Source organism: Lichenostomus cassidix, chromosome 1 (assembly GCF_008360975.1).
Source record: "Lichenostomus cassidix isolate B80296 chromosome 1, HeHo_3.0, whole genome shotgun sequence".
Taxonomy (NCBI): domain Eukaryota; kingdom Metazoa; phylum Chordata; class Aves; order Passeriformes; family Meliphagidae; genus Lichenostomus; species Lichenostomus cassidix.
Window position 1 is genome coordinate 29459043 of NC_139479.1, and position 23392 is coordinate 29482434.

Below are 23392 nucleotides of genomic sequence, written 5' to 3' on the forward strand. Positions count from 1 at the left end.
ATAACACTACTACTTTGATTTCAGTTTCTCCATTAGCTCACCGGTTTTGCCTCATAGGTATACAAAGTACCTGTATGGATGTACACGTACCTTTATTTTTGTAGGTATGGTTTTTGTCTTTAGATGACATGCCCCGGCAGGCTCCTCAGTTAACAACATCCTTCATCTGGCCAGAAGGAGTTGCTGCAGCCTCCACAGGCCATGGCAGGGCAGAGTAAATTCTGTGTCCCATTGGCACAAGGCAGATGGGCTGAGAGCTACTTTAGGATAGTGCAATAACATAGCAATACTTCAGAAAATGCTGTTTTGCTAAGGTCCTGAGTCTTGTTGCTGGACAACACAGACCCTTCTGAGACAAGCCACTGTGTCCTTCAGAAAACTTAATCTGTACCATGAATGGAGTAACTCTCATAACCTAACACTGTGAGTATAACCTTGTAAAAAAGAGCATAGAGAAATGTCAATAGTGTGCTTAGATAAATAGTTTCAACTGGAAAAAGTGAGTTTGCTCAGTGTGGTTTATTTATGATCTGAACATTGAGAGCATTTCAAACCTCTACTTGATCAACAAAAGAAGAAATCACTCTGTATTTACACAGTCTTGTAGCAGCCTCCCCTTTCCCAGTAACTCTTAAATCTGTGGCTATTTTCAGCCAAAGGAGAGAGGGGTAGAAGCCTGGAAGAGATGGAGCTGTACAATCCATCAGCTGGAGACCTGGCAGAGGAGAAGGGCTCTGCCATGGAGTCTGCCCTCATTTTCACTGCCCGCTCTCTCAACTGCAGCCAATTTTCCTGCTCTCACTTCTTGGCCGTTCTGCAGCTGTGTCAGACCAGCTGGCCACAGCAGGGAGGCTTTTGGGAGGTAGTCTGAACCACACTGGGAGGAGGGGGAACAGGAAGCATTGCAGGAAGAGGGGACTGAAGATGTAAAGGGAGGACATGGGGACATGGAGAGAGGGTACAGGGAGAATATTACAGTAAGGAAAGGCAGGAGAGCAGAGGCTGTTACAGGTTTTACTGGTTTTGCTGCCTGATAAATCCTCTTCTTTGACATGTGAAAGGAATGTGAAGGTGCAAGATAACAGGAATTAATAAATAAACAGCAATAATCAGTGCTTTTCAATTCCAAGGGTTTTATAAACATTAATGAACCTTCATGAGCTGTTGAAGAGGTATTTAAGCCATATTCCATTTTCACAGATAAGGAGATGAAAGCTCTGGCTCAAGTCCAAAGTTTTCAAAAGCAGAAACTACTTTTAAGAGCCCTCCTTGATACTCAGCACCAAAACTCCAAAGGGATTGATTTCACAGTTGCTATCAATGTCAATTATATGCTATTTACTTCTGCAAAGCTAGGTCTAAACATGTACACTCAAAAGCAGCAATATCTTCTGAAAATTCAGGCTCTGTAGGCCTGTTGGGTTTTCCAACGTATATAAGGAGAAACTGGTTTATTAGAGAAATAGATTTGTAAAAAATCTACGGTTTTTACTATTGCACCATGACAAGAATGGAAACACAGACTTTGTGGGCCTAAGACACTTACTGAAAGGGCAAAGTAATACTGAGATTAAAAAAAAATATACTTCCATGAAGATTCATTCCTCTGTGAAAATGGGAAAGGAAGCAGAGCATGTTTTCAAATCTTTCTACATCTCCCATAAAGACTAGGCAGATGGTTTGAGTGCATTTCTGTAAGTGTGTGATGAATATTTTATTCCTGAAAGGAATAGAAAACATGAATGTGTATGTAGTCACCGGTGAGGGAGAAACAACAGAACTTCATTAGTGATTTGGTAGTCCAGAAAAGAAAAAAAGTTATAGCAGTATAATAAAAAAGGGAAGAGAGTTGCGTTTATTCTCTTTGGAATTACGCATTCCCAATTTTAATTATTCTGTGGCCATGCAAAAAATAACATCTTGTTAGCCTACCTGCAAAAACATAGGTGGTGAAAAAACCTCCAAATTCTGTTAAAATGGCAGGTGTCGCATTTAAATTAGCCAGCAGCCAAAACAGGAGGAGATTACAGAGCTTTCACACAGAATACAGCTGTCATGTAGAAGCAGAAATGCAGTTCTGATCAAAGACAGCAGGTTCAAACCCAGTCCTAGGCATGTGCAGCACGATTCCTACCCAGCAATATCAGCGATGTATCGAGCACAGTTTCAGCATAGCTTTGAGTGTCATAGCAGATCAGTGGGAAGGTGTAAGAATCACAATAGAAAAGCTCCTTTGGGGATCACCAGTGCATAAAAAAGAGGAAAAGGTTGCCAGAAAAAAATACATTAAAAGGTGCCTCAAAGGCACTCACATACACATTTTAAAACTTTTCTTCAAGTGTTGACACTTCTGCAACAACCAGGCATGTGCTGTGACACAGTTTTGCCACTCCTGCAGCCGAAGCTATCCACAGGTATTTCAAAATCCTCAGGAGATGAGCAGAAGTGGTGGTTCCTCCCTACACCTTCTGCTGTGCCACCATGCTCAGCACTGGCAGCACTGGCAGTGCCAGCATGCTCACCTTGATGCTGCTTGGGTGGTAACACGGTGCTGAGCCCCTTGGTGGAAGGTTCTGACTGTCTGCAGCTGCCAGACAGGTGGGCAGGATTCACAAAAAGTGGGAAACTGTAGAGATTTATGTAGCTTCAAACTGGTTGTAGGGTCCCTGTGTGCACAGAGTTATGACAAATCCCATGGAACAGGAGTATGGCATAAGACCTTGTGTCATACAGGCAGGATAGAGAGCATAATGACTTTAAGGGACATAATATGCTTTCATGAGTTTCTGTTCTGCAGTTCTCATGAGGCATCTCTGACTGAGAAAAGGACACGGTTAATTAATGATTTTAAAAGGTCTTACTGTCCACACAAGTTGATACTCCAGGAGATAAAGGAAATTTTTGAAAGAAGAACCTCTTGTTCCAAATGCAGCAAAGAAAAATGGAAATGGAAAAATGGAAATTCTTCCAGCTTCCTAGGCCATACTTTTAGCTAAGGCAGATTGTACCCAGATCCACCAAAGACAGCTATGGTAGAAAAACCACTGCCCATCTCCATCCAGAAGCAAGATGGGACACTATAAACAATGCTGGCATGCTTTTGCAGGTAGTTTAGGTTTCAGGTTTTTTATTACCCAAATCACTGAAGTGTTGCTGAACTCCCGAAGACCTTTTCATCTTGGAGGATGAATTAGTGTGGGAATTTTGGATCAGGAAACAGCCCCAGAGGAAGCTGCTGCTAACAGAAGCTAACACTGGCTGTTCCACTTCAGGCTTCCTTTGAGACTGCTTAGCACAAGTGAGTGCCAGCAGCTACATTTTTGGTAGCGTGTTAGGGCAGCAATACCTTTTTCCTATCAAGGTCATTTGCTATTGCTGCTGAAACACCACTGCTCTACAGAAAACTGCAATTAGAGAATGGGCAGGTCACAACCTCTGTTTGGGAGGTTTTGTCCTTTCTGCTCTGGGCTTTTCACCTTGTCACGAGTTATGGAGCCTTTGCACCCTTACTTTTGATTCTGCCTCCTAAGTTCCTGTCTCTGCTAATTCACTCTATTGTTCAAGGTCTTGTATCACCACGTTTAATTCATGACATTACAAAAGATAGAAAAATTGCTGCTTAATTCATTCTCCCTAAAGAGTGCCAATGCATTTTAGAAGGCCAGCTCTACCATTCCCACTACACTGCAGTGACTATGCCAAGCCAGAAATAAATTGTATTCTTGGAATGCAGTTTCTTATATAGGGCTGGCCATTCCTCTTCTTTTGTACCAGAAGAATTTTAGTGTCTTATCTCAATGTCAAACTGGATAGTATAAAAAAATCCCAAGAGGATGGGCTCTACCCATAGCTGTGTCTTAAGGATAAAAATGCCTCTGAGATGAGGGGTCAGACCGCCGGAGGATGGGCAGGGAGGGTATCCTGGGTGGTAACTTGAGAAATACCTTCTTCTTTCCATCATAACCGAAGTAATCTACAGCACCTTCTCCCAGGTTCCCGGGGTCACTACTACCACTGTGATGAACAGGGGTCTTCTGCAGCTACTGAAGGTGGGGAGGAAAGCCACTGTGACTCAGCTCTGGCAGAGTGCAGAAACATTATTAAGGAATGGTGAGGAAGGTGTCAAGTAATGGGCAAGGCAAGACAAGGTCATACTCCCTTCTGTGCTTTGGAGAAACAGTGGCCATGAAGCCCCTGCCTTGGTTTCCTCTCTATCTCCTATGTGCTCTGCAGGGATTTGCTATATGTGAGTAAAGGGCTAAGGGATAGTTTTTTTCATCCAGTGTTTTGGAGAACTGGAAGTTTGGTGAGACAAGAAAAAAGCTGGAATTTACTGCCTTAAACCACATGTATGTATTATTTTAATCACATGTCCTGAGACAGACTGTTTTCTTAGGAAATGTTTGTTAAACACCTTGAAATGTGTCACAGTAACTATGTAGTTCCCAGGAGAGGTTTGACAATCCTAAATTGCAGAAGTGGGTTTTGCAGCTGGAAGTAAGGAAGTGATGCTGGAAGTAAAATAAGAAGTGGAATCAGCAGCACAATAATTTTGGATATTGCTATTCTATTGCTGGTACTTGAAACATAAAAATGCACATTACAGTGTTATTGACAGGGAAAAACTAATGAAACATTATTGCATAAAACTGTGAGTCAAGACTTCTAATGTGTTTTTACAGTGTTGCCTATAACTTAATTACACTTGCTCCTGACAGTGTGTTATATCTTCTTATATCTTCTTTATTGCACATGCATTAATTTAGTCAGAGATAATAAATGAAACCTCTGGAATTAATTACAGGTTGTAACAGTTTTGTGACTTTGCTGGAACAGGCAGGAAGACAGAAACATATGGACCTATAAACATTAACTGGCTTTTGCAACCCAGCCATTACAGGAGAAAGACAATGAAGATTAAATTACTTGGAGATGCAGCTGAGAATGCTCAGGCAATTTTCAGTGTTTCTGAAACTCAGCAGTTCTCGGTGTGGAAGACCTTGACTACTCCATTTCTGTGACCCTTTCAAACCCAAATGCATCTGGTGTTTGAATCTATTCAAAAGAGCTAAGATTAAGAACTGCTTTTACAGATTCCTGGGATCTGATCTGTCTGGCAGGAGGGGTCTTTGCAGTGCAGTTTCAATGGAGGCATGTTGCCAGGATCTGGGATCTGCGTGTGAATTACCGTGATTTCCCTTTGGGCTCTCTCGTTTCTGCCAAATTTGAAGTGGACTTTCTGTGAGTGAGAAGCAAACATGGCCCCATTCCAACAACACAATATCTGGGAGAGTGTCTGACAGGAAAAATCCTTGCAGAAAAGCCTTTCAAAGCATCTGAAAAAATCCCCTCTTCTAAGGGATTGCTTCTGGAGAAAAATGGCATTACTTGGGCTTAGAAGACAGAGGGTATCTTGCTTGGTTGGCTAATTTTTCTGATTACAGAGTTACATTAGAAAGTAACTCCATCGTATATGAATTTATTTGCCTTATACTATTTATAACATGCCTCTAGTCTGTTCCTTAGTGCACTATTCATGGTAAAAAAAGTTTCTGATCAATCTGATTTACTTAGTAAGCTTAGTACTTAACCTTACCTTTCCTTTAAAAAAAAAAAAACACAACACCCTCTCTCACTGCATTTAGTGAATTACCTTTTTTTTGCAATAAATACATCCTCTTCTTTGTGTTTAACACACTGATACTTGCAGGCAGCTATTTTGCACTTCAGTTGTCACTTTCAGCTGAGCTACACATATATCAGACCGCTGCAATGTGAGCTCACAAGTCAACTTTAAACCCTTAATAATTTCTGTTGTTCTTTTCTTAATCTGCCTCCAATAGATCTACATTTTTCAAATACTGAAGTAGTCTGAAATTAATATGATATATCAAGAATGGTCCGATCAGATTTTTGTAGAGGAGGACTGTTATCTACCTGGTCTCTGATGGGGATTTGTCTACGCAAAATGCATGAAATGTAATCCTGTGCTAGGTGGAAACCCTGGCAGTCTAAGCAGTGGGGGATTTTGGATCTTGAGAGCTCTTTCAAGAGTAAGCCAGTGCCTGCAGCAACATGCTGAGGGCTTAAGGCTGCCACTGGGCACTGACCAAATGTGTCACTACACTTCTCCTTTGTTCAGTGTAGGTGGGAGATAAGGTCTTTTCAAAATCCAGCAACAAGTCAACATGGTGAATCTGAAGACTTGTGGCTTAATTTCCTCAGAAAAATTCCTTCCCTGCTCTCAGAGAGCTCAGTGGTTTTCAGCCTGGGGCCAGTGGATCTCTGCATTGGCAGATGGCTCCAAGGGGACATGCCACTAAGAAAATTAAATGTATTGATGCCTGCTGTCAACTGGTCTACAGGAGGCTGAAGCTGCAGTGGAATACTTCCAGGACTGCAAAAACCAAAGGATTGAAAACAGCAGCTGTTGATTAATCTCTGTGAGGTGCTTTTTTTTTGTGCCCTGAAATAAGTACGTTTTAGTTATTTTCTCCTAGATGTATTAGCCAGCAGTTTGAATTTCCAAATTCGCTAAAGTGTATTATTTCTCTAGCACTCTGAACATTATTTCTCTGTACTCACTGCTGCCTCTGATAAGTCCAAACTCAGGATCATCTGAGAGTTTCTGCAATTCTGTCTCAGAAATTGAATCAGCTCACTGATTAGCGTTTTTCAGACACTAACAGAGATACAAGGCAAAGAATCAAAACTGGAAACATGGAGATGGTCGGACTGTGCACCTGCAGAATGCTAGCCAAATTCCAGCTCATTTTTTTAAAGTATAAATAAATTAATCTCTATCTTTAGATTCTCATTTCATGATAAATGCAGTCTCCTGCCTGAAAGATCAGCCTGTTTCTTTCCCTCAGTCCGGGACATGCATTTTCACACCAGTTTTCCTGCAATCACAATATGATTAAGGAACTAACCTAGCCAAAACCACTTTAATTAATAAAAGTTTTCAACTAGTTTAACTAGTTAAAGAAATTCACTACAGAAAGTCTGACAGGGGTCAGGGAGGGAGCATAGACAACCTGTTTTCATGGCAGCCCATATGTGCATCAGCTTCAACTATGCACCTGCAAGCCCTGGAGCCTATCCTAGAGCACTGCACAATCAGAATCTCCTAAGTTTGTTCAAGTGTTGCCAGGCCCCCTCTGATGTATGCTGGGGGGGGTTGGTATCCTCTGCAGAGGGCCAGCCAGGCAGCAGGCCCAGAGCACCGTGGCTGCCTCTTTCCTGCCAATGGAAGCATCATTCATTTCATGCACAGGAATCCACCTTCCCTGAGCACCTCAGTGACATCCAGAATAAAAATGATATATCTGTTTGATGGATGAAAAATACGAAGCCGTGTGAAGCTAAAGAGCATGACTAGTGCTGGGAAAGCAGTCAGTGGCAAAGGCAAGAAAGGAAAACAAAGTTTTCCCTGTGACTCTTCCCTATGCTGCCTATACTCTATTTCATGGATGCCCAGAACCTCTGCAGTTTACTCTGGGTATGACTGATGCTCTAACATAATGTGAATGGCAGACTCCCTGCCTTGTGCTACTGGTAATTTAAGAGAGGTACATAGCATCATAAATAACACAAACATGGTCATTTCAGAGCATATGCTAAGAGTGGTATAAGGCCAGAAACCTAATTTTCTTTCTGTTCTTTCCTTTCAAATACATCTTCATTTTTTTTAAAGTTATTTTTCTCCAGTCTACTAACCTTAAGTACCTTCAAGCAATTGAGTAAGGTAGTCTTATCTTTTCTAGACTTTATCAGAGAATAAATAAAAAGGTATATAACTTCTCACAGCACTCTGTTTTTGTCTAATAATCTACTAGATTCCCATCTTCCCTGATTTTATGTACCTCTCTATGACACCAGCATTTTAATACTATTGCTTCACAGGAGACTTCAGAGAAGATCCCCAGATCATCCAAATCCTGTTCAAATACTGGTTGTGAAAATATTCAGTACATTACTGTAGGACTTTCTTAATGAAATAAACTTTTTCTTAGCTGTTGCCAAAGACTGTCTAATTTTCAGGTAGAAGCTGTGACTCAGGATGTCAGGCACCATCATGCACAATGCCATACTGGGAAAGAAGGACACTCCTGCTTTCAGGAGGTGCATTTATTACAATCTATATTACAAAGTGCTTTGTTTTACTCTGTCATCCTGAATCAGTTTTCTCTCATCTCATCCATCCTCCTTTTGCCTGCCTGAAGCCATTTCTCAGAGATTCTTTGTTAATTATTTTCCACCAGTTTTATGTGTTAGAAAAGCTGCTTAAAAAGCATGAGTGATCCCATTTTGATTGAACAGTTCTTGGGACAACCTGGATATGGTTCTAAAGCCCATGACTTTGAAGGAGTGCAGTTGGTGGGGTCCAACAAATGCCTGTCTCGGGATGTAATTAACTGAGGCAGGTATGCATGACACTGGATCCTCACCTGCTTTACTCTTTTGCTAACTCACAAGCTTAAAAGCACCTGAAAGATCAGCAGCTTGCTTGGTCCTCTTCTCAATTATGTTGCAAATCAGCCTGCCCCAAACCCAAGGCTGAATGAAAAAAATGCCCCAAAAGCAATAACAGAAATTAATATTCAAGTATCTGCAAAGGGAAGAAATATTCACCATCTCACTTCACCAAGCATTTAAACTTTCAAGACTTACACATCTGCAGGATAGTTGTGGGGGCAGGGGAAATCTCTGAGCTATTCTTATCCTGCAAGAGCATTTAAAGTAACTTCTCCTTATACTCTCATTAATTTTTAATACATTATTATGTGGATGTCCATCTTCTCCCTTTGATAGCTTTTATTTTTATATCAGACAAGTAATACGTTCAAAGTGCTTGTTTGCTATTTTATGTATGGAAATGAAATCATTGCTTCACACAGAAATTGTAAAGAACACAGATCATACAGTGTTTACCAGATTGCAGCTGAGTACAGAATTTTGACTACTAAATGATCCCACTGGCAACTGGAAAGCAGTCCACATGGGCACCTTCCAATTCCCAGCTAACAATTACTGCTGGCTGTACTAAGTAGTGCACTGCAGCACTGGTACCTTTCAAAGGGTTGGTTCACATTTCATGTAACAGTAGGCAGAGGTTGGTAAAGTGAAGCTCGGGTGTTTATCCCTAATCAAAATTCTCTTCTAAGAGGGATCTTTGCTGAACTTTAGGCGTGATTTAACCCACAGTGACTGAGGTCTTTACTCTAGAAGAGCAAGGTTTCGCAGCCAGCTAACTGAGTTGTAAAGGAATTATTTAATATTTGCAGTTGACTTCAAAAAGAACGTGACTGAGAGAAAGTACACTCGTCATGTTTTAATCACAGAATAACAGAAAGGGTTGTGTTGTGGGGGACCTTAAAGATCATCTAGTTCCAACCCCCCTCCCAGGGGCAGGGACATCTTCTCTTAGACCACACTCAGAGCTCCATCCAACCTGGCCTTCAACACTTGAAGGGGTGAGGCATCAACAGCTTCTCTGGGCAACCTGTTCTAGTGTCTTACTAACGACAATCTGTGCTAATAAAAATGTAAAATACAGTGTCAGAAGAGTACCAACGTAAGGTGTTGCAGCAGTAACCATTTGTGGAGGTTCACAAACGATGCTGCTAACAGCTCAACCGCAAGCCATGCCAGATTATTTCTTAAAACGAGAAAAAAAAAAAAAACCCGAACTGTAAAATTAAGATTCTGACTTTTCCGTTGAGATAGGAGGTTTCAAGCACCGGCCTTTAAACATCAAAGTAAGTAGCAGCGGGCTCACGCTTTAGGCTTAGATCTGGAAGGAAACAGGAAAGCAGAGCCCCCCCAGCCTCTCTGCAAGGCCAGGACACTCTTTCCTCCCCGCACTCCTGGCGGCTCCCGCGGCGGGGCCTGACATGCCGGGGGTGCGGAGACCTGCCCCGGCCGCTGTCAAATCCAGAGCGGGAGCCAACCGGCTGCGGTCCCGGCGGCAGGGCATCCTCCAGGACCCCGGGAGCTCCAGTGTGCTGTGTGGGGCCCGGGGCTCCACGGGACCCCCGAGAGGGAGAACCTGGGCCTCTCCCCGCCTCCCTCTCCCTCCGGTGGGAGACCCCGCCGTTCCCCCCGTGCCGTATCCCCGACGGCGCGGAGCTGCACGGCCACCGCCGCACAAAGCCCCCGGCTCCGCGGGGAGGGCGGCCCGTGCCCGGGCTCCTCCCTCGGCCCCTCCCCGGCGGCCGGGCCCGCGCCGAGGGAGCCGGAGCCGGAGCTGGAGCCGGCGCTGCGCAGCCCGCGGGGGGCGATGTGACCCGGGCGGCCGGGTGCGGTGCCGTGCGGGGCAGGCGGGCTCGGAGGGGACAGAGAGCGGGACTCCGAGCCGGGGGAAGATGTGGCTGAAGCCCGAGGAGGTGCTGCTGAAGAACGCCCTCAAGCTGTGGGTCACGCAGAAGAGCAGCGGCTACTTCATCCTGCAGCGGCGTCGGGGCCACGGCGACGGCGGCGGCCGTTTCACGGGTACCTGCTGGCGCGGGGGTTCGGCGGAGCGCCGGGCCGGGCCGGGCTGGGCCGGGTGGCGGATCCCCCCGCATCTGCCCCACGGGAACTTGGCCGCGCCGGGGCACCCGCTGGCGGGTCGGGCTGCGGGAAGCGGGAGCGGCCTCTTTGTTCGGCCCGGGCACGGCTGGCCCGGCTCGGCGGCAGCGCCGGGGCGCCGCGGGTCCTCCGCCGCGGGCAGTGCGGAGAAACCCGCCGGCCGGGCGGTGGGGGCCGCTCCGGCTTCCCCCGAGTTGCCCGGGGAGCAGCTTCGCCTTTCTATAGCCATGAACACCCCTGAAGCCACTTTTATTGTTACTTCCCCGCGTTCCCCTCCCGATGGGCTTCCCAGCGTGACTCAGGGCGGGCGCGGAGCCCGTCAGGAGGTGCGGAGCCGGTGCCCGCGGCCGGGGGATGCAGCTGGGGACACCGCCGGGGGCTGCAGCCCGCGGGGCTCGGCGGAGCTCCCTGGGGCCGCCGGTGAGAGCTGGAGGGATGCTCGGGGCGACCTGCCGCTTCCCTCCCCTTTCTATAACGAGAACTGTATAAATACGTATGGGAATCCTGGCTTTCGGACGGTACATGGTATTACGGGGAGTGTTGGGGGAAAGTGTTGGGGGAAAGTGCATTCTGTGTTATTTGTTGCATTAATTATGCCACGGGTTATGGTGGCTGTAGAGCTCGCACATTCTATCCATGTGGAACTCCAGATAGAAGTAGTGAAGGATATATACGGAGGAGGATCACGCTCTTCCCTCGCAACAGTGTGGATCTGTGAATAACTCCGGCGAGAATGTGTTAGGCTGCGATGACGTTGTAGAGTAGGGAATTTGGGCCAAACTTTTGGTTCAAAGACAGAGCAACAGAATTCAAACAAACGTTGCTTTGGGGAATTAATGTCGTGTAACAATGTAGTTCTTCCTTAAAAGCACACTGGGCTGTTTTGAATATTACAAAATGAGAATTTTTAATGATAGCTTATATATTTGAAAGGATGATCAGGTATTTTCAAAATCATTATTTTCTATGGAGTTTTAAGAAGCTGCATTACAATGTTTGGTATTTACTTTATGAAAACCTTTTGTTCCTGAACCCTGCCATTTGATAATAGTGCTTTCTGCATTGTTGCCTTTTTTCTTTTTCTTTTAAACCCAGAGTTTATCCTACCTGTGCGGAAAGTGCACAAAACTGAAGTGTGGCTTGGTAGATCGCATGCTGTCAATGTACCACTAATGAAATGGAAGTTGTGTCAGTGACTTAAATTCTTAACCTCCTATTTTCTTCTGCCTGCCTCTGTGGAAGTCAGGCCACTCTTCTGTGACAGTAAAGATGATGTGGATTAATTTTCAGAGTTAAAAATAGCCGTTTACAGCTGCTTGATTTAGGTCCAGGACAACCATGAGGTTCAGTTTCACAAATGTTAATGCCTTTGCGCCTGAGCTTTTCACTACAGAAATATGCAGGCTTAAACCAAACAAACTGTTTTTTCTCTCTGGTTAAATTTCAGGTGAATCATTTTGCTGAATCTACAGTGCACAGGCTTGCTCAAATCTCTTTTGGCTGGCAAAGGAAAGACACTCTTGTCTCCCACATTTTCCAAGGGAACTGTAGATCTAACAGTCTCTTAAACTGTTTGGAAATGTTTGTATTTAAAAGGGCTTAGAAATTTGAATCCTAAAACAAAAATGCAAGAGTTACGAAGCATTAAGCATAGCTGGGGTTAGATGGATAGTGTATTTTTTTTCACAGTTTTTACTTGCAATGAATGAAATGGAGATGTGTACTGAGAAAACAGCAAGGCTTTGCTGGTGTTGGTTTTCAGTGCAAAGCTTTCCCTCTGATTCTTGCTTGATATGACTATAGAGACGCTTAATTAGTAGCTGTCTTTTCAAACTGCCAGAAGGGCAGTAAAGCTCTGCCATATTTCAGAATATGGTCTACCAAGCAGTAAAGCCAAAAGTTAGAAGTTTTTGTTTGTTTTACTGGGGAAGCAGAGCTTAAGTGAGAACAATATCCAAATCTTTTTTCCCTTTAATACCTTGATCCCTGGCCAATTGCAGTTATATGTTATGAAAAGGAAAAAGTTTCAAAGATGTCAAGATCCTGTACATAAAAGCAGGTGCCACGGTAAAAGAGAATCTCATAGCTCCTCTGGGGAGGAGGAGGCTGCATATCCTCAGGCTGTGTTAGACCCATGTGAGATCAGCAGAATGAAACCAGAAGATTAGATTTCGTGTGAGTGTAGATGGGGCAGCAGACCACCCATGATGTAATTTGCTTTCAGCAGGGTGGAAGGGTGCGATGCCTGAGCTGCCCTTCTGCGTGTTGCCACAACATGGTATTTGCGCTGAACCCATGTGAGGACATCTCTTTTATGGCCCAATTCTCATATTCACCTGTCTGTCTTTCTTCTAGGACACTTTTTACCAGCATTTTAACTATTAGATAAGAGTAAGTTAACTGAGCTGGAGGGTGTATTTTTTCTGGATTTAATTCCTGAAGAATGGACTAAAGACAATTTCTTGCACAAAAGTGCTTTTTTTCCCATATCTGTGTTTCTTTGTGTACTGTGTTTCTGTCAGACTCTGAGCAGATGTTTGTAAGTGAGAGACTGTATTTCCTACTGTTATTTAATTTGCATCCTGGGGCAGTTACCAAATGCACACTGGGTTTGCATGCAGAGGGTACAAACAATGATGGAGGTTGTATTTAACTCGTCATTACTTGGCCAGTCTCATTCTGGTTTCTGTCTTCTTTACAGATGTGCTTTTTCAAGTAAATATTTAGCTTGCCACTTTACCTGGATCTCTACTTCACAGCTGGATCAGAGACTTAATAAGGAAATTGAAAATGCTTAGAAATACTTTCAAAAATCTGAATTATAATTTTTAACTAATAACTGATTTTAAGTTATAGATTTAAAAGAATTATTTAGCTCATCAATTTCTGTTGATTCTGGGGTTTTCTTTGCTTAACTGGAGAGGCCTTTAGCAATCCCTACAGAAAAGGCTTGCGATGTAGCCACGATTAACAGGTCAAAGTTAGTTGGATTTCATACTTGCTGATATCTTTGGTTCTGAGGTTACATATTAATGATAAGCTTGAAATGACAGTAGTCAAAAATACTGTCAAGCGCCTTGTGGTGAATACTGCAAGATGGTTTAGCATTTAAGTGGATCACTAATTTTTATTAAGGGATGTTGAAACCTTCATGCACCTTCCTCTTTGATTAGTGTTCTGCATTTTCACAGCAAAACTGCTTGTTCTGGGTTATGTTGGGAAGGATTTCATCACAAGTGCTGGACTGAGAGTAGTTTTTCACTCTTCCCAAGAAGCTAGTGTTGCAGTGTTTGTTTATACAATACTTCACAATGCACACTCTTAGCATATAAAAACCCACTTAGCAACACTTGTGAATCTTTCCTTTTATAAATAAGGTTAAATAAGACTTTAAAATGAACTCTTTGTTTCAAGCAGCTTTTTGTCTGGTTGAGATACAGTGCTTCTTGTACTTCTTGCTTAAAGTAGATCAATAAAAGATTATATTTTGTTCCTGTTTAACCCATGTTTTTAATTTAGCTATGATATTTTGCCCTGCTATTCTTCTAGCCTCCATTTTCAGCTCAGGGCATTTTCCAGGCTGGATATAGTCTTGCATTGTTTGCAACTTGCAGAGGACGAACATTTTGAAAGGAAATGGATTTCTTTTTCAGGTCTTATAAAACTTTTTGGTTCACAGCTTTAAATATAAGATAATACATTGACAGAAAAAGCATCTTCTGTATATGAATCTAAACCTTATTATTGCCTTAATAAAAATAAATGTGGTATGTATGATAAATACATTTCTAAGTTCCATCTTAGGATTTAATTTTTTCTTTTAAATAAAATTCTTGCAGGGCAATATCTTTTGAACTCATCTACAGAGTGTCTCTTGGTTGTGAGTGGAGAACTGACAAGTTGTGTTCCTTATTTTCCCTTTGCCTGCATGTTGGTTTTTTAAATGCATACAGAGAAATGGTTATTGATAAGCTCTGAAATTTTTTCCTGGAAATTAAAAATCAGAAGATCTTTTGCTGCTCTTTCATACTCTCCTGTCCAAGCAGTCCTATAATCATTGTCAATGCCTCAGCTTTTAGTGGCCCTGCATATCTCCCAAGGTCTGAAATAAATAATTTCATAATGGGGTCTGTTTCTGGGAAAGGCAGCGAGGGGACCACAGTGGTTGATGATTCCTGCAACTCAGATGGGGAATTCCTCTAGATTTCCCCTTTTCATTACATTGTGGCAGAAGAGGGTCCAAAGTACATGAAGACTTGGATTTTTACTTGGGAATGCAAATGACAATCCCCTTAGTCTTTTTTATTTTCTGGAGGGGCAAAAGACAAAATGAGTAGCATATTCATAGAATCTTATTAAAAGAAGTGTCCCAATACAGTCTTTAAAACAGCTTGCCTTTTTGTCTTAAGCTATGTTCAGGATACCAAAATAAATTAGGCTCAATTGGAGTGCTAATTAAAAAAACCAAACCCAGCAAAACACTTTGATTTTAAATCAAGCAGTTTGAGAAGAGGAAGATGCCACAATACTGATGTTAATAAAGGATAGTGGTAATTCTGACTGTCTGCATTCATGGTTTTGTTTCCTTAAGGAACAGCTCTCTGAAGCCTTGCACAGGAGAAAAGGAGAAATACGCATACTTTATTGAAAGCTTGGACTCTTGTCAAAACATTATCTAGCCTTGCCCACAACTGGAATTCAGATCGGCAGGTTTTTTCCCCTTTTTTATCTCTTTATTTTACTGTAACATTTTTTTAAGGAGAATGCTTACTTAAAAGTGAGCTCTTTCCCAAGAGGATGGCTCCTCTGTTACAGCATTTGGCCAGGGAGCATGAGCTGGAAGGAAGGAAGGACAGGAGCAGGGTGCCAGGCTACTGCCTACAAAGCTGGGCATCCCAGTTCCTGACCTCTGAGTCCCCTGAGCTGTGTGTGCAGCTCTGGCCCTCTTTGCTTTCCTTTCTGGGGTGAGTTTCCTGCTTCTAAGCACCACTGTGGTGCTGAGATGGCTAAGATGAAATGCAGGTGCTTGCACTGAAATATTAGCAATGTGTTAAGTGCTGATATTAAAGGTGAGGAAGTGCCCGTGCTTGCAGGGGAGGAGCTGGGTTATGTCTGTGTAGGGGCTGACCACCAGCTTGTGCAAGAGTAATTCAGTAAACAGCTACGGTGGCTTTTTATGTTCATACTGTGGAGGCCAAATGGCACAGAAAAAGGCAGGAAAATGCTAGAATGATTTGGACTGGAAGGACCTTAAAGACCATCTAGTTTCAACCCCGCTGCCATGGGCAGGGACTGCTCCCACTAGACCAGGTTGCTCAGAGCTCCATCCAGCTTGGCCTTCAACACTTTCAGCATAGGGCATCCATGGCTTCTCTGGGCAACCTTTTTCAGTGTCTCACCACCCTCATAGAAAAAAAAGTCTTCCCTATAAAATAATTGAGCATATCTGTGGTGGCAGTTAATGTAGCACCAGTTTGGTCTGTTCAGCATTATTTACAGCACCCCCCAAAAAAGGCAGAGACTTTTTTATATTGCCCCAAGTAGTGCTGTGTGTCTGAATAATTTATGGGGCTGCAGCAGCAGCTTGTATGTTCCATCTTTTTGTTCATTTTCAGGTGGAAAACATTTTCAGGTATTTTTACTTGTAACATGAGAATCAAAGCATTTGGCTCAGTGGCCTTCAGGGCTATAAAAATAGACTTGGCTTGACCTGGACTGATGGCAGAGGACTGAGATAAACAGCTGTGAGTGCTTTGCCATGGCAGCATGCCCACCTGGGGAACCAGCCCGTGGGGAAGTGGCGCTGGGTAGAAATAATTGGTGCTCCAGGGTGGGGATGCCATTGCTGCCATTCCAGGAGAGACAGTGCGTAATTCATCTCACTTCTTCCCCCAGTGTGGTCTTTCCCTCTGCATGTGGTCATCTGACGCAAGTGCTCAGCATCACATCCAGGGATATGGGAGTCATGGAGACCATGGGACACCAGTCTCCTGTAGTCCCATTTCTCAGGTCCACCTTCCCCTGAGCACTGGCACCTAGGCATAATAATTATAGTAATTTGTTACAATTTGTTTCTACATGCCAGGTTGAAATAAAGTCCCAATTCTAGATACCAATTTACCCAGTGGCAGTGTTTGATCTGGCAAAGCCTGCATTGGAAGTAATGTAAGGGCTTGGACATTGAGTATTTCCTTGGGTGAATAAATACTTGGAGCATTAGGTCTTTATGCCGAAATCTAATGTTTTCTGTGCTTATCTGTGAGTGTGGTGAGTCCTTATCGTTTCAAAGGAAACAGAGCCTTCCTACAGCCGTTGGAGGAGTCCTCCTTCATCCTTTTTCTTATGTACTTACCCAAATAAGTTTTGCAATTCTTTTTTTTTGTGGCAGAAGTGTAAGAAGAAATACTTTCTAATGGGTACGGTATTGTATTGAAACTTGTTTATATAATTTTGCAAAATTCTACAAAGACAGTGTGGCTGGTGTAAAGCAGAGACATGAAGCCATTGTCATTAGTGGTCTTGTGTAACAGATGGTGTTCTTATCCATCAAAAACATGGATTATAGGGAGGCTTGAGTGAAAGTAGCAACTTGCTAAACATCTGAGTTTTGAACTTTTAGAGAAATCAAATCAAGATGATAGGAAAGATCTGGAGATGTCCACAAACATTTGTGCTGGGGGTCAGCACTGGCCAGCAGTAGCTTCATGCCCACTGCCCTGGGCTGTATCCTGCCTTGGTGCTGCTCAAAAGCCTCCACCTTAGCCTTTAAAGCCCAGGGCCTGGCATTCTCTGGGTGGGCTATAAGAGGTGAGGATGGAGACAGCAGTGGTCTTCGTTGCATCTCAGCCCTGGGTCTTGCCTTGGGCCACCCATGGGGTCATGGCCACAAGTTAGGGCTTCTGCATGGTGGGTTGCTGAGACACGGTAGGAATCAGCTTCATAATGCACCCTCCCCACCCCATCGTTCTCTCAGGGAGGACATTGGTCCTAGGGAGAGCTTCTGAGATGCCTTGCAGAGCCAGGCAAGCAGTCCCTGCTATTTGGTGCTGTCCCAGGACTGCCCTTTTGTCAGGCTAAGCTTATCCTGGTTGGTGTGAAAAGCAGTTTTCTGTTCCAGCTGGAGCACAGGGATGGCAGGGGGTAGGGAACTGGTACATCCACGTGTCCCTCCTTGTGTTCTGCCTGGTGGTAGGCTGTTCCTTCAGCCAATTTGCTTGCCTCCTCTAGCATGGCTAATTGCTGCCCACCATGGCTATTGTGAGACTCTAATTGTTTGCAAATCACTGTGGGATGGAGGAAGCTATGTGAAGAAGTGTAATTAGGATTCAGGGTATGAAGTGCTTCTCTGCCTCAAAGAGCCAAGATTAATTCTGCTTTATTGAAGCCGTTAGTTCAGTTTCACTCTCCTTAAATAAAAAAACCCTTAATTTTTATGATCGTCTGAATTGTCTGATTTGTTATTTTCTTCCAATTCACATGTCTAAACAGCTTAGAGTAACTCTTCTTGCTTTTAACTCTCCTTGCAAAACTGCAACCGCTGGGAAACAAACTGTACTGTTAGCTCCTTCCACTTCCTGGGAAGAGTTTTCTCCTTTTGGGTAAAGTATAGCTTTCTTCAGACAGCTGGGCTTATTTTTCTTTCTACCCTCAGCTTTCTCTGGTGGAGCTGATGTAACAAGCAGCAGTGAGATCCCAAGGATGAATTCAAAGGCACGCTCTTCACTTCATGGTTTTGTACTGGAGCAATGCTGGTCTGTGACTGTAACCATAAATACTTCAATTTAGTGGTTTTGTCTTACAAAAATAACCTAGTCTGATTGAAAGAAATAGGGTATGGGTACTTAAAACATGGCTTTGGTTTGGTATGAGTGAGTGTAGCCACCAACTGCTCTTTCCTGTGTCTTTGCAGAGCAGCCCCTGAGCAGTCACCGCAGTCCTTAGAGACTGTGTGGTGCCATCACCTTCTGGACTTTGGAAGTGCCAGATGCCTTCAGCTGAGGGAAGCCTCAGCTTTGGAGTCGCTGAGCATCTTGGCAATCTGGTTTGGGTCCTTGTATGGTGGTGGTCCTCTGCTTATTTTCTTGGAAGGGCTGGATTTGGCAGATGTTCTTAAGTCAGGCATTGTTTCACGTCTGTCCAGCTGAGCTGGTCTCAGGTGCAGTGAAAATTTCAAGTATTTTTTTTTCCAAGTAGAATTAGGAGACGTGGAAGGACAATCTTCTCTCTGATTCAAACTTCTGCAACAGTTAGTTTGTTTGTACAGTGACTAAAGCTGTTCCCTAGGATGCTGGAGACACAGACTGGACTCTCTCTTCTTTGTCACAACTTTGATTTTGGCAGGCAGGGTTTAAATGCTTGATATGGGAGTTTCAGGGCTGTGTGGAAAGAGGTGCCTTTGTGTGTGCATCTGATCTGCTGTTCTCCAGGTTTTGAAAATGCCATCAAAATTTCCTACCAACTAATTGCAGGTACTGCATTTAATTGCTTCTTTGAGCTACATTGGCTTTCATTTCCCACTTTGTAATGAATGTATGAGTTCATGTTAAACAAAAGATCCTGGCTGTGGTGACCAAATGTCTTACTTAAAAACCAAGTGGAACTGAAAGGGTTACATTGCTGAGTGTTGTGCTACTGCATGCTTCCTTGTCACTTAGATTTAATTCTCATTTTTCTTCTTTCCTTCTTCTCTTTTGCCCCCCCCTTCTGTAAAAAAGCAGTGGCAGCTTTGGCCTTTTGCCTTTTTGTTTTATTTTTTGGGAGGGTTTTGTTAACTTATTGGTCCCAGACTCCTAAGTGATCAGTCCAAGTCCCTCTGCCTTGCAGAATGGTTTAGCTGCTGAAGTGACCACCCCATTCATGGGAAGACATTTGACTAGTTCTCAAAAATTTCCCTTTGAGGCCTTTAAAATGTGATGGAGGTAGGTAGGAATCATCTTGCTGCATGTAGATGGTGTCTTGGACTTCCTCTTGAATATTGTTGTAAAACATGAAAATAACAGATAGCTTTTTAGTTTGGGTTTCTAGTTTGAGTTCAGCTTTACTCACCCTTTGCCCTGTGTCTTGGAAGTTTAAAACCATTTTTGAGATCCTATGTGGATGATTAGCAGTGATTTGGGAAAGGAGCCTGCATTCTTTAGTTTGAAAGATATGGAACGTTTATGGAAAGATATGGAATGTTGGTGTTAGGTTAACTTACTGTAAACATGTTCCTTTTCCTAGATTAGTTATGAACATGACACAAGAGAAGTTGTAATGGGATCTTTTATCTTTCTGTGGGGGTATAAGGAACCATTTCTTTAAAAATGAAGAGTAGTGCACTTTTGATAGCTCATTTGAGAATCTTATCCTTGTAGAAATATCCTTGATTAATTTTTTTGTGTGTATGTGTGGGAAGAAATGCTCAGCAAATTCATAGTGCATGATGTCCTGTTTGTGTTCTGTTTGGTTACAGGTTGACCTCTGTGAAGGGGAGACAGTACCTACCTGTTGTAGAATTTGAAATGGTTTCTTGCTAATTTTATACTGCAATTTATTTCTTGTATTGTATCCATAATATGCATGTACACTTGACACAAACGGATGTGCAATTGGAAGCATGACAAACTTGTTTTACTTGGAGGTATCCAGTTTTCTTTATTCAAGCAACAAAATATGCATGAAAATAGATGTCTCAGTTAAATAAAAACTACCAAGTAAAGCATGGGATTTGTAGTGAGCTTTCAAGATACATTTTATAAATTTACTTCTGAAAAATAGAGATAGATGTTGCCTCTATTTGAAATCCAACTTTCAGCTAAAGTGATCAGATTTACTGAGGAGAAGCATATAATTTCAGTGGAAAAGTGTCTTTCCACTTCTCCTGTCATTTCCATATTTGTCAAAAATATGCATATTACACCAGACATGGAGGCATTCACATTGCATGTGAATTTTAGCCTAAAAATATTCTTTCTGCAGGAAGAGACTTGCACCTTTTGAGGAAGCTGCAATGTTCTGTCAGCGGTCTTTTCGTCGCAGGCTTTGTAAACCCACATCTGCAGCTTTCCATACTACAATTACTGTACAGTTAATTGCTTTTCCTGAAATACTTCTGTGTCTTGGGAGGTCAAAAAACAGACAAGAGATGGTGAAGTGGCTTGTTAAAGGGGAAGAGGTACTCTGAATTTTAAGTTCCTCTCAAAAATCTTGTCCCATATAGGGTAAAAATTTTTAAAAAGGGAGTTTTGAGGAGAAAGCCAGGGTAGCAGTTCTCTGTTTTCTTCTTCTGTTTCTGTTTCCTTTTCATGTTTTGCTGTCCTGTAGTATAAATGGTTTCACTGATGCCTGTGATGTGGAAGAGGTCTGCATTACCCTGACTGAAGGCAAGCTGCTGCATCAACATGTGAGCCAGAGGCTCTTAATATAATTTGTGTATATTGCAAGCCAGATACCCTTTTGTTTTTCAAACAGATTCTGTTTTATAAGAGACCCTTCTGTGGAACAGACTGTTTGGACATATTATGAGAAAGGTGTTTGCTTACAAGCTGGGTATTTTTCAAAGCATGTTTCAAAATCACTGTACTGTTGTTTGATTTTTCAATGTTTTGATACAAAAATTATCCCAAATTAATGAGGCAGCTTACACTGGAAAAAAATTGCCTCTACTTTTCGTAATTTTCTTGCCACTACAGTTTCAACTAAATTATTGTATTAGGCCAGGGTGAATATATTAGTGTTGAGTCCTCTTCATGGTTCTGCAAGTGCACTATTAGTAATCTCTTTTCACTGTTCTCTACCTCTCTCAGTCTCTCATCTGAAAAACTGGGGTTGCTGTGCCCTTGCAAAGCCCTTGAAGGGGGCCAGGCCACCTTATTTGGCAGGAATCTGATGGCCACACTCTTTTTTCTTCTCTTTGCATCTTAGTTCTGTCTGCTCCTTGTCATCCTTAGTTAACATTTGAGGGATGGGTAGTTTAGACAAGAGAGGTGATTATTTCTTTGTACAGTTGAAGGCGGAGTGGGTCTCTTTTTAATAGTTTGTAAGCAAAATGGAAATTGTAAGCAGAAGTAAACAGTGAGAAGAGGAATTGGGTTTTCTGGTCTGTTATTCAGGAAGAGAAAAAGGAATTAATTTTGCACAGGCTGAAAAGTAAAGCAAAACTTTGCAGCTACTTCTGTGCTTTCATGTGTTTTTTCATAGTTTCTGAAAACAAGAAAAGGTATTTTACAAATCAGATATTCATTAAGCATTTTCTAGGGATTTTGGTGGCACTTGCTGTTTGTTAGTTGACTTTTTATCCATGACTTTAGTGAAATGAAAAAGAAATCTTTCTCCTAGGTCTATCATCAGGGGAAAACATGCACAGGACATAAATTTCTTCTTCTTTTTCTTTCCTGTGGTGTCTCAAGTCTTTTGAAATTTGAAAGTTAAACCCTATTTTTGTTCTCTGCATCATTTGATGCTCTCTTGCTGGCTTTAATCCAGCTGTTTTGAAGACTGCACACTGAAGTTGGTGCTCTGTTTTCTGTAAGCACAGGTAATTTGCTACCTTTCATACTAGGATGAGTTTTTATGATTTTTTTCTTGTAGCTACGGGAGAGCATTTAGCAATTTCAAATACTATATGTATTGTCAGTCTGGAAAATCAGATCTCCATTTTAAATGGATGTGTGTAATACATGGTCACATATTTAAGTGAGAAGCAAACTGCAGTTGAAGAATATTTCACTGTACAGTTTTAAGACATATTGTGTCCAACTTCTTCTTGGCTTTGAAAGCATCATCGATGATGTGCATGGATGCAAAGAGGAAGTACTTAATGTAATTTTTTTTTGCTCTCAGAAGGTTATTGATGCTGTTCCATGTGAGCCTCTTACAGCTTCTAGACCAGAAAGTGGTTGAAATGCTGTTTGGTTGTGTTATACTGAAATTAATTAGCTGTCATTTGTTGTTCAAGTGAGAAGGCAATTAGGGTGAGGACTTTGAAGGTCTCCATTATTACCATTAATCCCTTAGGTGATGGACTGGAGAATGCCATATTTAAAACAGCATGTGGTGCCAAGGGCTGGCAAACCTTTTGGAGACAGAGATTAGTTCTTTTTTTGGTGGGTTAATGATGAAGGAACGAAAATACAACAGGTTGAAAAAGTCACATGTGCCAGGGGAAAACACACTATTGCAGAAAACTTCCTAGATACTCTAGTGACATAAGCAAACATGGTAAAGCCATTCCTCACTCTCTGCCATCCCTCTCCTTAGGAGATTGTGTCTCTGCAGGAGGCACAGGAAAATTGAATGTAAACCTTCCCTGAATTGCTATTTGGAAGCACCATAAACCTATTCTGAGTTACTTTAATATGCCAGCTTGCAAATCATGGCATTCAGATAACTTTTTTATGGATAGCTTGGTTTTGCCTGCTCAGGGGAATGAGTAGCAAGAAACGCCAGCAGCTCCAAGTGTTCTCCAGACTGGAAAGTCTTTTTTGGGGTCAGCAATTGCTCCAGTTCTTCAAAATCAATTTGCCTGTATTGAAATCCAGTGCTGATTTGCAGTGGGATAATGCTGCAAGCTTTCTTGGATACATTGGTACGTGTGGAAGATACAGGAGGTGATCTTCCACTCTGCTTGTGGCTGAGACTTCAGTAGCAGTGAACATCAGGTCCAGTTTAGCGTCATGTGTAAAGATAAGCTGGAGATGTTCCAGCATAAGTTCAAGAACCATGAGCTGTTTGAAAAATATGACCCATAAGGAAGAGATGAGGTGATTGGGATTTCTTTAGAAAAAGAGAAGTCATTAAGGGTGGGAAACCATGATGTTACTTTTTCATTATGTCAAGCATT

The 23392-nt window shown here is 42.6% G+C and overlaps 1 protein-coding gene across 2 annotated transcripts in view; it reads left to right on the forward strand.

The window, feature by feature from the left end:
• Positions 1-10222: 10222 nt before the first annotated feature.
• The window catches only part of TBC1D8 (TBC1 domain family member 8), a 50655-nt gene continuing 37485 nt past the window's right edge, over positions 10223-23392 (forward strand). Inside the window, exon 1 of one of the 2 annotated variants that reach the window (XM_085054700.1) lies at positions 10223-10494. In XM_085054700.1, the coding sequence (XP_084910826.1) occupies positions 10368-10494 (127 nt within the window). In that variant the 5' untranslated portion in view covers positions 10223-10367. The remainder of the gene's footprint in view (positions 10495-23392) is intronic. The other variant, XM_085054709.1, reaches the window with a different exon arrangement.